The 12,753-nt window shown below is 52.3% G+C and overlaps 1 protein-coding gene across 1 annotated transcript; it reads right to left on the bottom strand.

Moving 5' to 3' along the window:
- Positions 1–5,581: 5,581 nt before the first annotated feature.
- Positions 5,582–12,537, bottom strand: LOC144596163 (uncharacterized). The gene is made up of 3 exons (XM_078404340.1): positions 12,341–12,537; positions 10,235–10,463; positions 5,582–7,817 (listed from the first exon to the last, which is right to left on the bottom strand). The coding sequence occupies exons 1-3, from the start codon at positions 12,408–12,410 to the stop codon at positions 7,637–7,639; spliced, it is 480 nt and encodes a 159-aa protein (XP_078260466.1). The 5' UTR covers positions 12,411–12,537; the 3' UTR covers positions 5,582–7,636.
- Positions 12,538–12,753: the final 216 nt, after the last annotated feature.

Genomic DNA, 12,753 nt, shown 5'->3' with positions numbered 1-12,753 from the left:
ACAGAGGGCAGTGGAGGCCGATTCACTGAGAGTTAGATAGAGCTCTAGGGGCTAGTGGAATCAAGGGATATGGGGAGAAGGTAGGCACGGGTTACTGATTGTGGATGATCAGCCATGATCACAATGAATGGCGGTGCTGGCTCGAAGGGCCAAATGGCCTCCTCCTGCACCTATTTTCTGTGTTTAACTTCAAATAGCCCTTGCTTTCTCTCTCCATCCCTACCACACCCTAGTTCTCCGACCCGTCTGACTTCCTGATTAAATTCTATCTTTGTATGCCTCATTGTCATACTGCTGTGCCGCCGTGTGGCTGCGGCTCGCTGGCAGTCTGTTTGTCCTTTTTGTCTATGTGTTAGTATTAGATGTGTGTAGTAGTTTATTTTTAGCAGTGTATATGTGGGGGAGGGTGGTGGTGGGGGAAACCTTTCTTTAAAAAAAAAATCTTTTCCTCGAGGCATGGCTCGGCCGCGGGACTTTCCATCGCCCGGCGCGGCTCGGCCGCGGGACTTTCCATCGCCCGGCGCGGCTCGGCCGCGGGACTTTCCATCGCCCGGCGCGGCTCGGCCGCGGGACTTTCCATCGCCCGGCGCGGCTCGGCCGCGGGACCTTCCGTCTCCTTGCGGGGGCTGCGTGAGTCGGTCGCCTCGGCAGAAGTCGAACTATCTGTCCGTGGGAGAAGCATGGGGGAGGAGAGAAGAATTTTTTTTGCCTTCCATCACAGTGAAGGGATGTTTGGAGGAGTTACTGTGATGGATGTTTGTGTTAAAATTGTGTGTCTTGTGTCTTTTACTCTGTACTGGTGTGGCTGCGTGGCAAAGGTTTTTCGTTCAATTAATTTTGAATGACAATAAAGGTAATTCAGATTCAATTCAAATGTCACCTTCTCCTAGCTAACAATGATCTATTTTACATGCATCCCCTTTGATCGGTCATTTTCACACCTTGCCCTTCCATATCTGTGTCTCTCTCTCCTAACACTCAGTCTAAAGAAGGGTCTCGACCTGAAACATCACCCATTCCTTCAGTCCAGTTACTCCAGCACTCTGTGAAACGTCACCTATCCATGTTCTCCACAGATGCTGCCTGACCCGCTGAGTTACTCCAGCACTCTGTGAAACGTCACCTATCCATGTTCTCCACAGATGCTGCCTGACCCGCTGAGTTACTCCAGCATATCTTGAGTTGGCCTTGATCTTAGCTCAGTGCTCCCCCCTGCTGGTGTAAATATATATCTCAATCTTCAACATGTGGCCAAGTTTGTGATGCAAAATGTACAGTGCAAGCTGACCAGTCATTGGCAAAAGCAATCACATGTTCACAAGTTATGGGAGTAGAATTTGGCTATACGACCCGCCGAGTCTACTCCGCCATTCAATCATGGCTGATCTATCTCTCCCTCCTAACCCCATTTTCCTGCCTTCTCCCCATAAACCCTGACACCCGCACTGATCAAGAATTTGTCTATCTCTGCCTTAAAAATATCCACTGACTTGTGGCCTCCACAGCCATCTGTGGCAATGAGTTCCACAGAATAACTACCCTCTGACTAAAGAAATTTCCCCTCGTCTCCTTTCTAAGAAAGCACCCTTTAATTCTGAGGCTGTGCCCTCTGGTCCTAGACTCTCCCACTAGTGGAAACATCCTCTCCACATCCACTCTATCCAGGCCGCTCACTATTCTGTACGTTTCAATGAGGTCCCCCCTCATCCTTCTAAACTCCAGCGAGTACAGGCCCAGTGCCCACAAACGCTCATCATACGTTAACCCACTCATTCCTGGGATCGTTCTTGTAAACCTCCTCTGGACCCTCTCCAGAACCAGCACATCCTTCCTCGGATACGGGGCCCAAAACTGCTCAGTTACTCCACATGTGGCCTGACCAGATACAGCCTCAGCAATCCTTTAATCCTGTACCAATTCAAAACAAATCTCATTGCCAGACTCTCTCCATTCTCTTAAAGAATATTTGGATAATCTGGTTGAAAGATCGCTGGAATCATAGAGCTGTACAGCCCAGAAACACGGTGGCGCAACGGGTAGAGCTGCTGCCTCACAGCGCCAGAGACCCGGGTTCCATCCTGACCACGGGTGCTGTCAGTGTGGTTTGTATCACGTGGGTTTTCGCGGGGGTGCTCTGGTTAGTGATACAGCGTGGAAACAGGCCTTTCGGCCCAACTTGCCCACACCGGCCAACGTGCCCCATCTACACTGGTCCCAACTGCCCACACCGACCAACGTGCCCCATCTACACTGGTCCCAACTGCCCACACCGGCCAACATGCCCCATCTACACTAGTCCCACCTGCCCACACCGACCAACATGCCCCATCTACACTAGTCCCACCTGCCCACACAGACCAACATGCCCCATCTACACTAGTCCCACCTGCCCACACCGACCAACATGCCCCATCTACACTAGTCCCACCTGCCCACACCGACCAACATGCCCCATCTACACTAGTCCCACCTGCCCACACCGACCAACATGCCCCATCTACACTAATCCCACCTGCCCACACCGACCAACATGCCCCATCTACACTAGTCCCACCTGCCCACACCGACCAACATGCCCCATCTACACTAGTCCCACCTGCCCACACCGACCAACATGCCCCATCTACACTAGTCCCACCTGCCCACACCGACCAACATGCCCCATCTACACTAGTCCCACCTGCCCACACCGACCAACATTCCCCATCTACACTAATCCCACCTGCCCACACCGACCAACATGCCCCATCTACACTAGTCCCACCTGCCCACACCGACCAACATGCCCCATCTACACTAGTCCCACCTACCCACACCGACCAACATGCCCCATCTACACTAATCCCACCTGCCCGCTTTTGGTCCATATCCCTCCAAACCTATCTAGTTTAGTTTAAAGTTTAGAGATACAGCGCGGAAACAGGCCCTTCGGCCCACCGGGTCAATAGTCAATAGTGGTTTATTTGTTACATACACATAAATGTGTAGTAAAATGAAACATTACCCGCAGTTGAACAATAAGACCAATAAGATTAATCAATAAAAATGCAATAACACATACAATCACAACTAACACCAAACAAAAAGAAACATCCATCACAGTGAGTCTCCTCCAGTCCCTCCTCACTGTGATGGAAGGCCAGAATGTCTTTTTCTCTTCCCTGCCGTCTTGTCCCGCGGTCAGGCTGTTGGAGTTGCCACGTCGGGGCGGTCGGGGCTCCCGATATTGAAGCCCCCGCTGGGCGGTGAAAAAAAATCCCGCGGCCTATTTCAGGCCGCGCCGGATGGTGAAAGGTCCGTGGTGGGCCGACCCAAGCCCCGCGATTCGGGGCGGGCGGACACGTTGCCTCTGCCGCTGCCGGAGCTCCCGATGTCGGCCCCCATCCAGGGGCCTGCGGGCTTCCGACGTCCACGCGGCCCGCGCCGGATCCTCCGGAGACGAGTCGCAGCCGTTCCCGCAGCATTCGCAGGCAGCCAGCGCCGCAGGTGGTGAGTCCGGACCGCGGGCTCTGCGAACCAGAGACCCAGGTGGTCCCAGGTGCATGGCCGGTGGTAGGCCGCAACGGGAACGGAGACACGATACAGAACAAAGGTCGCGTCTCCGTTCTGGAGAGAGAATGTTACAGTTACAGTTCCCGTTCCCTCCCACCCCCCCCACAAAACATAACATACAACACTACATCATATTAACACTACAATTGAGACAAAAACAACAAAAAACACAAAAGACAGACGTGCCGACCAGCGATCCCCGCACACTAACACTATCCTACGCATACTAGGGGCAATTTTAACATTTACCAAGCCAATTAACCTACAAACCAGCACGTCTTTGGAGTGTGGGAGGAAACCGGAGCACCCGGAGAAAACCCACGCCGGTCAAGGGGAGAACGTACAAAGTCCGTACAGACAGTCCCCGTAGTCGGGATGGAACCCGGGTCTCCGGCGCTGCATTCGCTGTAAGGCAGCAACTCTACCGCTGCGCCACTGTGACTTATCCGTGTAAGACCATTAATTGTGGGAGTGGGATAGTAATTGTGATGATCTCTGAGGGTGACTGTCATTTAATAGACAGGCTTTGGTGCGGACTGGGTGTGAAAGGGTTACTCACAGCAGAGCGGGCCGTCTGGCTTACGCCAGCCAGCAAGGTAAACATTAGGATCGTGACCCCTGGTTAGTGTTTTTTTTTTTTTTCTTTAATATTTTTTATTTTTGAAAAGCATATGTACAAATAGAAATAAAAAAAACACATTTGTTACAAAGTTCTTACATAGCTTCAATTTTTAAATTTTTGAAGAGAGAAAGTAAAAAAAAACAAAAAACGATAAACTTGGGGAGAGAGAATAAGAGGGTTAAAAAAAAGGATCTAACAATAAAAATTAAAGGGAGTAGATCCGGGAGACAATAACCACAGTTGTACATCCAACCCTGGTTAGTGTTTGAAACATGTGCAGGAAGGAACTGCAGATGCTGGTTTTAAACCGTACGCACAAAATGCTGGAGTAACTCAGCGGGTCAGGCAGCATCTCTGGAGAACATGGATAGGTGACGTTTCACAGAGTGCTGGAGTAACTCAGCGGGTCAGGCAGCATCTCTGGAGAACATCGATAGGTGACGTTTCGGGTCGAGAACCTTCTTCAGACAGAGTCCGGGGAAAGGGAAACGAGAGATATAGACGGTGACGTAGCGAGATATAGTTTAGTTTAGTTTATAGATACAGTACAGAAACAGGCCCTTCAGCCCACCGAGTCCGCACCGACCAGCAACTAACACTATCCTGCACACACCAGGAACAATTTACATTTACGCCAATCCAATTAACCTACAAACCTGCACGTCTTTGGAGTGTGGGAGGAAACCGGAGCACCCGGAGAAAACCCACGCAGGTCACGGGGAGAACGTGCAAACTCCGTACAGACAGTACCCGTAGTCAGGATGGAACCCGAGTCTCTGGTGCCGTGAGGCAGCAGTTCTACCCGCTGTCCCACAGTTCTTTCCAACACATCTTATATATATATATAATACGGAGCATTGAAATTCTTACTTATTTAGCACAATAGACAGCACAATAGATATGTAAACTTAGTACTCTGTAAAACCCACAATAAACAAAAGAAAGTTCAGTATATAGATACACACTATATATGTATATTGTGCTAAATAAGTAAGAATTTCAATGCTCCGTTTCAAGAAATATGACAATGAAACACTCTTGACTCGTGACTTGATTCTACTGTGGACTCACTTCCAGCCATCACAATTAAATTCCCTCAGTTCCCTAGCAACCGTGTCCTTCTCCAGGGTAAACACAGATGATCAGTGCCTCCATGTTGTTTCATCCTAGTTGTTGCTCTCAGTGGCATCTAGATAATCCCCAGTCAGAGACCTGATTCAACACTGGATAGTTGACAACCCTCTGCACGACCCGGTTTTTAGTTTAGTTTAGGAAGGAACTGCAGATGCTGGTTTAAACCGAAGATAGACACAAAATGCTGGAGTAACTCAGCGGGACAGGCAGCATCTCTGGAGGGAGGTCGAGTCGAGACCCTTCTTCCTTCTCTCCAGAGATGCTGCCTGTCCCGCTGAGTTACTCCAGCTTAGTTTAGTTTGGTTTGGTTCAGAGATACAGCGCACAACAGGCCCTTCGGCCCACCGAGTCCGTGCCGACCAGCAATCCTTGCACACTAACACTATCCTACACACTAGTGACAATTTACAATTATACCAAAGCCAATTAGTCCACAAACCTGTCCGTCAGTGGAGTGTGGGAGGAAACCGGAGCTGCCGGAGAAAACCCACGCAGGTCACGGGGAGAACGTGCAAACTCCGTACAGACAGCGCCCGTAGTCAGGATGGAACCCGGGTCTCTGGCGCCGTGAGGCAGCAGCTCTACCCGCTGTGCCACCGTGACGCCCCGAACATAGAACAAATGAATGATTTAGCTGAATGAATGAATCAGCCAATCTTGGGCATCTTCAGTGGAGTTGCAATGTAAACACTTACAAACACTGACTCAAAACTGACACAGGCAAACACATTTAAGAGTCACTTTAAACTTTAATTATAATCATACTTTTGTAAATAATTACATCTGAGAAGCAGTATTGGCTGTAGTTACACTGCAAGCACAGCAGAAGTGGCAGCTCAGTGCTCTCTGGGGCTGTGTGGTTGAACAGGTAGAAAGAAGTACAAGGAGCTGGAATCATGAGCAAAGCACAAGCTGCTGGAGGAACTCAGTGGGTCAGGCAGCACCTGTGAAGGGGAACAGGCAGGCCAGGTTTTGGGTAGGGACCCTACTTCAGACTGACGTTGTCAAGCCGAAAGATCGCCTGTCCATTTCCCTCCACAGACGCTGTCTGACCCGCTGAGTTCCTCTAGTACTTTGTGTTTTGCTCTTACACCAATCAGCCAAAACATTATGACCACTGACAGGCGAAGTGAATAACATTGATGATCTTGTTACAATGGCACCTGTCAAGGGGTGGGATATATTAGGCAGCAAGTGAACAGTCAGTTCTTGAAGTTGATGTGTTGGATGCAGGAGAAATGAGCAGGAGTAAAGACCTGAGCGACTTTGACAAGGGCCAAATTGTTATGGCCAGACGACTGGGTCAGAGCATCTCTGAAATGGCAAGGCTTGTGGGGTGCTCCCGGTCAGCAGTGGTGAGTACCGACCGACAGTGGTCCGAGGAGGGACAAACCACAAACCGGCGACAGGCAGGGTGTTGGGCGCCCAAGGCTCATCGATGCGCGAGGGCAACGAAGGCTATCCCGTCTGGTCCGAACCGACAGAAGGTCGACTGTGGCACAAGTCACAGACAATGTGAATGGTGATCAAGGGAGGAATGTGTCACAATACACAGTGCATCGCACCCTGCTGCGTATGGGGCTGCACACGGAGGACCAACAGCATATTGGGCAGGTGGGCATAATGTTTTGGCTGGTCGGTGTATTCCTACAGCCATGCTGACTGCCAGTGATTACAACTGTGCTGGGAGGCAGTGCATCCGTCTCTCCCACCCCGACACAGACTCAACATGTGGATCAGGTGCCGGGGGAGGGCAGCTTACAACCGAACGGTGTGAACATCCAGCTCTACAATTTTAAGTAACAAGCCCACCCCCCATCCCCACCCAAATGTGCCCCATCTTTTGGCACGATCACCCGGATGGAACCCAGGTCTCCGGCGCTGCGTTCACTGTCAGGCAGCAACTCTACCGCTGCGCCACCGGGCCGCCCTTGCCACCACGTGAGGTGTTGGATCCTGAATGGTTTTGGTGAAGCAGAGGTCCAGGGGGCTGATTGTACAGGGGATTTGACGGGGGGTGGGGGCCTGATTGCGCAGGGGGTTTGAGGAGGGGGCCTGATTGTACAGGGGGTTTGGGGGGCGGGGGGCTGATTGTAGAGGGGATTGGGGGGGAGCTGATTGTACAGGGGGTTTGAGGGGGGAGGCTGATTGTTCTTAAGGATAGCGGAGTCAGGGGTTATGGGGAGAAGGCAGGAACGGGGTACTGATTGAGAATGATCAGCCATGATCACATTGAATGGCGGTGCTGGCTCGAAGGGCCGAATGGCCTCCTCCTGCACCTATTGTCTACTGTTCAGTGGGTTTGAGGGGGTGGTCTGGAGCTGCCCCTCAGGCCGGCCTGTTGGTGGCGTTGTGCTGATCCACATGCAGACGGTACCTCTCGCTCTGGTAATCGCCCTCATTGGCGATCTTCATCCTCTGCCGCGCCTGCATCTGCTTCAGACGGTTCTTGTCCACCTCTCGCTTGACCAGCAGGAAGCTGATGACGCCCGCCGGGAGGCCAAACAACCTGCAGCGGGGCGGGGTGGGCAGGGTGGGGTAGGGCAGGGCGGGGTGTGGTGGGGTAGGGCAGGGCAGGGTGGGAAGGGCAGGGTGGGAAGGGCAGGGTGGGGTGGGGTGGGGGCAGGGTGGGGTGGGGGCAGGGTGGGCAGGGCAGGGTGATATGGGGCAGGATGGGGAGGGTGGGGCAGGGCAGGGTGGGAAGGGCAGGGTGATATGGGGCAGGGCGGGGCGGGTCACAGACAGGGGATGATGGTCAACCAGTGCTTTTGTTAAACCAAAAATAAATTTAATATTAGAAACATAGAAAATAGGTGCAGGAGGAGGCCATTTGGCCCTTTGAGCCAGCACCGCCATTCATTGTGATCGTGGCCGATCATCCACAATCAGTAACCCGTGCCTGCCTTCTCCCCATATCCCTTGTTTCCACTAGCTCCTAGAGCTCTATCTAACTCTCTCTTAAATCCATCCAGTGATTTGGCTTCCACTGCCCTCTGTGGCAGAGAATTCCACAAATTCACAACTCTCTGGGTGTAAAAGTTTTTCCTCACCTCAGTTTTAAATGGCCTCCCCTTTATTCTTAGACTGTGTGGCCCCTGGTTCTGGACTCCCCCAACATTGGGAAATGTTTTTCTGCATCTAGCTTGTCCAGTCCTTTTATAAGTTCATCTTAATTATGTAATGCCGAGGCTGTATAAGGCGCTGGTCAGGCCGCATTTGGAGTATTGTGAGCAAATGTGCGGCTCAGGAGAGGGTCCAGAAGAGGTTTACAGAATGATTCCAGGAATGAGTGGGTTAACATATGATGAGCGTTTGTGGGCACTGGGCCTGTACTCGCTGGAGTTTAGAAGGATGAGGGGGGACCTCATTGAAACGTACAGAATAGTGAGCGGCCTGGATAGAGTGGATGTGGAGAGGATGTTTCCACTAGTGGGAGAGTCTAGGACCAGAGGGCACAGCCTCAGAATTAAAGGACGTTCCTTTAGGAAGGAGATGAGGAGGAATTTCTTTAGTCAGAGGGTGGTGAATCTGTGGCTGCAACCTCACACACTCCATGTACACGTGGAACACAGACTCACACACCATGTACACGTGGAACACAGACTCACACACTCCATGTACACGTGGAACACAGACTCACACTCCATGTACACGTGAAACAGTCTCACACACTCCATGTACACGTGGTACACAGACTCACACACTCCATGTACACGTGAAACACAGTCTCACACACTCCATGTACATGTGGAACACACTCACGCACTCCATGTACACGTGAAACAGACTCACACACTCCATGTACACGTGGAACACAGACACACACTCCATGTACACGTGGTAGACTCACACACTCCATGTACACGTGGAACACAGACTCACACACTCCGTGTACACGTGGAACACACATTCTTCCAGCCCGCTAACGTGGCAGGTGTGACGGTGCGGTGTGTGCAGGGGTCAGTCATACCGTGCACTAGTGTGCGGGGTCAATCACACCGTGACAGGCTGTGTGTCACACCCTGACTGACTGTGCCATCGAGAGGTCAGTCAGTCTGCCGCTGCTCCCATTACTCGTCCCTTCAGTCCTCCAGCATCGTCCGTGCCCATCTCCCCACCCCACCCGCCCCCCCCCACACCACTCACTGACAGACGTTGCAGCCCCTGTTCCAGTATCTAAAGGGGCTGCTCCTTGCCTTCTGGCTGCACTTCACACCCACCACTCTCATCTTTGGACCCCCTGTGCATGGGGGAGAGGGTGGGGTGGTGGGGCTGAAGATGTCCTGGTTGGGTTGGGTTGCTCCTGGGCCTGGCCAAGCTGGCCATCCGCGAGTCACGGCGCCAGGTGGGAGAGGGCTCTGCCCGAGCCGGCCGCCTGCCCTTTTTCCGGGGTTACGTCCGCGCCCGGGTGGCACTGATGGGGGACTACGCGCTGTCCACGGACACCCTGGGGGGTTTCTGGGACCGCTGGGCACTGCGAGGGGGGGGGGGGGTTGAATGCATCCTGGACAAGGATTTTAAGATAGTTATACAATATTCATTATATTTGGTATTTAAGATTATCTGCATTACTTTGCATAATGGTGGTGGGTTTGTTGGTATTGTTTTGTACTGTACATCTTATTAGAAATAATTGATTACGTTTATTATTGGTTAAAACAAATACAGCGTCGCGGTGTCGTTTCTCCGGGCACTCCGGTTTCCCCCACATCCCAATGATGTGCAGGTTTGTAGGCTAATCGGCTTGGTGTGAATGTAAATTGTCCCTAGTGTGTGTAGGATAGTGTTAGTGTGCGGGGATCGCTGGTCGGTGCGGACACAGTGGGCTGAAGGGCCTGTTTCCGCGCTGTATCTCTGAACTAAACTATCCTCCAGCAAGCAGCGACGCTCCCTCCTCCCCCCGGCCCACGCCGTTGCCAGGCTCACCAGGCCAGCCCGACCTTGCCCATCGGGTTCTTGGCTCTGCGCTGCGGGATGTACTCTGGGAGCCGTGGCTCCGTACCGCCAGGGGGCTCCTGTGCCCGCGGTGCCCGTCTGTTACCGCAGTTACAGTGGATGCATCTGTCACCGAGTGCCGGCATGCTTGTTGCCGGGCGACCACGGCCGGGCGGGACGTGGCAGCAGGCGGTGACAATGGTGCGGCTGAACCGGGAACCTGTGGGGGAAGCAGATCACAGAGCGTTACCCATGTGCTCCCACAACTACCCGCTGCGCCACTGTGCCGTTACCCACCCATGCCCACCAACATATCCCATCTAAGCTCCGTGTGGTAGGGAAGGAACTGCAGATGCTGGTTTACACCGAAGACACAAGATGCTGTAACTAGTGGACTTGTGCTATAACTAGTACACTAGCGCTGTAGCTAGTACACTAGTGCTGTAGATAGTACACTAGTGCTGTAACTAGTACAGTAGTGTTGTCAAGTCAAGTCAAGTCAATTTTATTTGTATAGCACAGTTAAAAACAACCCACGTTGACCAAAGTGCTGTACATCTGATTAGGTACTAAGGGAAAAAAATGAAACATACAGTAGCACGCAAACAGTTCACAGCGCCTCCTCAATGAGTCTCAAACGCTAGGGAGTAGAAATAGGGAGTTGTAACTAGGGAGTTGTAACTAGTACACTAGCACTGTAACTAGTACACTAGTGTTGTAACTAGTACACTAGTGCTGTAACTAGTACACTAGTGCTGTAACTAGTACACTAGCGCTGTAACTAGTACACTAGCACTGTAACTAATACACTTGTGCTGTAACTAGTACACTAGCGCTGTAACTAGTACATTAGCGCTGTAACTAGTACACTAGTGCTGTAACTAGTACACTAGCACTGTAACTAGTACACTAGCACTGTAACTAGTACATTAGCACTGTAACTAGTACACTAGTGCTGTAACTAGTACACTAGCACTGTAACTAGTTCATATTAAATCTAGTTCATATTAAATCTTTCCCTTCTCACCTCAAACCCATCCCTCTGGCTCGTGATTCCCCTGTTCTGGGTAAAAGACCCCATTCACCCAATCTATTCCAGATCTTGAAAGGAGGCTGAGGGGTTGTCATCATCGGCGGTCACTGGAAGCGAGTGTGACGGCTCTCTTGTAAGGACGCCTGTGGGTGACTGTGTTTAACGTGGGGAGACTGGTGCACAGACAGTCACCACACGGTCCTTGACAAATCTGGGTCAGGATCCAGTGGCGTGGAGTCCAAGACGACCGGGGACCCTTTTCTGCTGCAGCCTTCATCCATCCAACTTCCCAGCCGTTGTGATGCTCCACTAAAGTCAGCCATCATCCTCCGCCTGTTCATTCACAAAATGCTGGAGTAACTCAACAGGTCAGGCAGCATCTCAGGAGAGAAGGAATGGGTGACGTTTCGGGTCGAGACCCTTCTTCAGAGGTCAGAAGGATCTCGACCCGAAGCGTCACCCATTCCTTCTCTCCTGCGATGCTGCCTGACCTGTTGAGTTACTCCAGCATTTTGTGAATAAACACCTTCGATTTGTACCAGCATCTGCAGTTATTTTCTTATCCTCCGCCTGTTCCACCGTTGAGGTCTTGGTTGGATCGCTCTTTGTCAGGGACCTTCCCCCTCGACCTCACCGCCATGGGTGACCCCACCAGGAGCGTAGCTCCAGACGACATCGCTCTCAGGGTCTCAGGACCACAAGAGCTTCTCCACCACCACAAGGTGACAATCCAAGGAGAAGATGGCTGAGGGTTGATCCTATTGAGGTGCACAAGATCATGAGGAACCTGGATAAAGTCAACACCCACAGTCTTTTTCCCAGGGTTTAGGGTCCCAGGGCTCGAAGGGCCGAATGGCCTACTCCTGCACCTATTTTCTATGTTTCTATGTCTATGTTTCTAAAACTAGAGGGGAGAGGCTTAAGGTGAGAGGGAAGAGAGTTAAGAGTGACCTCAGGGGGAGCTCTGTTTCTCTCTAAATGGCAGAGGAAGCTGGAGATGGATTATGTGCAGATAGATAACAGATGGTCTTGGCCTCCTAGTAGATGTGGAACAGGACATTTACCTCGCATCAGCAGCAACCACCACCCGGTCCTCCGAGCCGCCGCCATCGCGGTCCTCCTGTATCCCGGCATGCCCCGCTCGCACGGCACGGCGCAGCCTACCGTCGCCGCCGCCGCCGCAAGGGCTCGCGGGAGTTGTAGTCCTCCGCGGATAGACAGCAGCTGAGACCGGGCTCCGGGTGTCGTTTCTTCGACCAGGTTTTTCTCTCCGTGATCGGCGGGGTGACTGGCGGCGCTGGGGCGAGCCGGAGCTCAGGTGATCCGGTTCCATTCCAAGCACGACGGACTACATCCCCAAGCGGGCCTTGCGCGGGGCCCGCCTCCCCATGACGGCCATTGGTTAACATGTGTGACGACAGCGGCCGCTCACGGCTCCCATTGGTCACCCGGGGGGAGGGGCGGCCTGGCGGGCGGC

This window comes from Rhinoraja longicauda, chromosome 8 (genome assembly GCF_053455715.1).
Source record: "Rhinoraja longicauda isolate Sanriku21f chromosome 8, sRhiLon1.1, whole genome shotgun sequence".
Lineage (NCBI taxonomy): Eukaryota > Metazoa > Chordata > Chondrichthyes > Rajiformes > Arhynchobatidae > Rhinoraja > Rhinoraja longicauda.
The sequence above is the reverse complement of the archived record's forward strand: the minus strand, read 5'-3'. Positions and strand labels throughout refer to the sequence as shown.

Excerpts from the sequence above, each read along its gene's own strand:
- LOC144596163 (XM_078404340.1), bottom strand. The coding sequence starts at position 12,410 with ATGCCGGGATACAGGAGGACCGCGATGGCGGCGGCTCGGAGGACCGGG. Across the intron at positions 10,464-12,340 it reads GTGGTTGCTGCTGATGCGAG|GTTCCCGGTTCAGCCGCACC; the intron begins GTAAATGTCCTG and ends CTTCCCCCACAG. Across the intron at positions 7,818-10,234 it reads GGCAAGGTCGGGCTGGCCTG|GTTGTTTGGCCTCCCGGCGG; the intron begins GTGAGCCTGGCA and ends GCCCCGCTGCAG.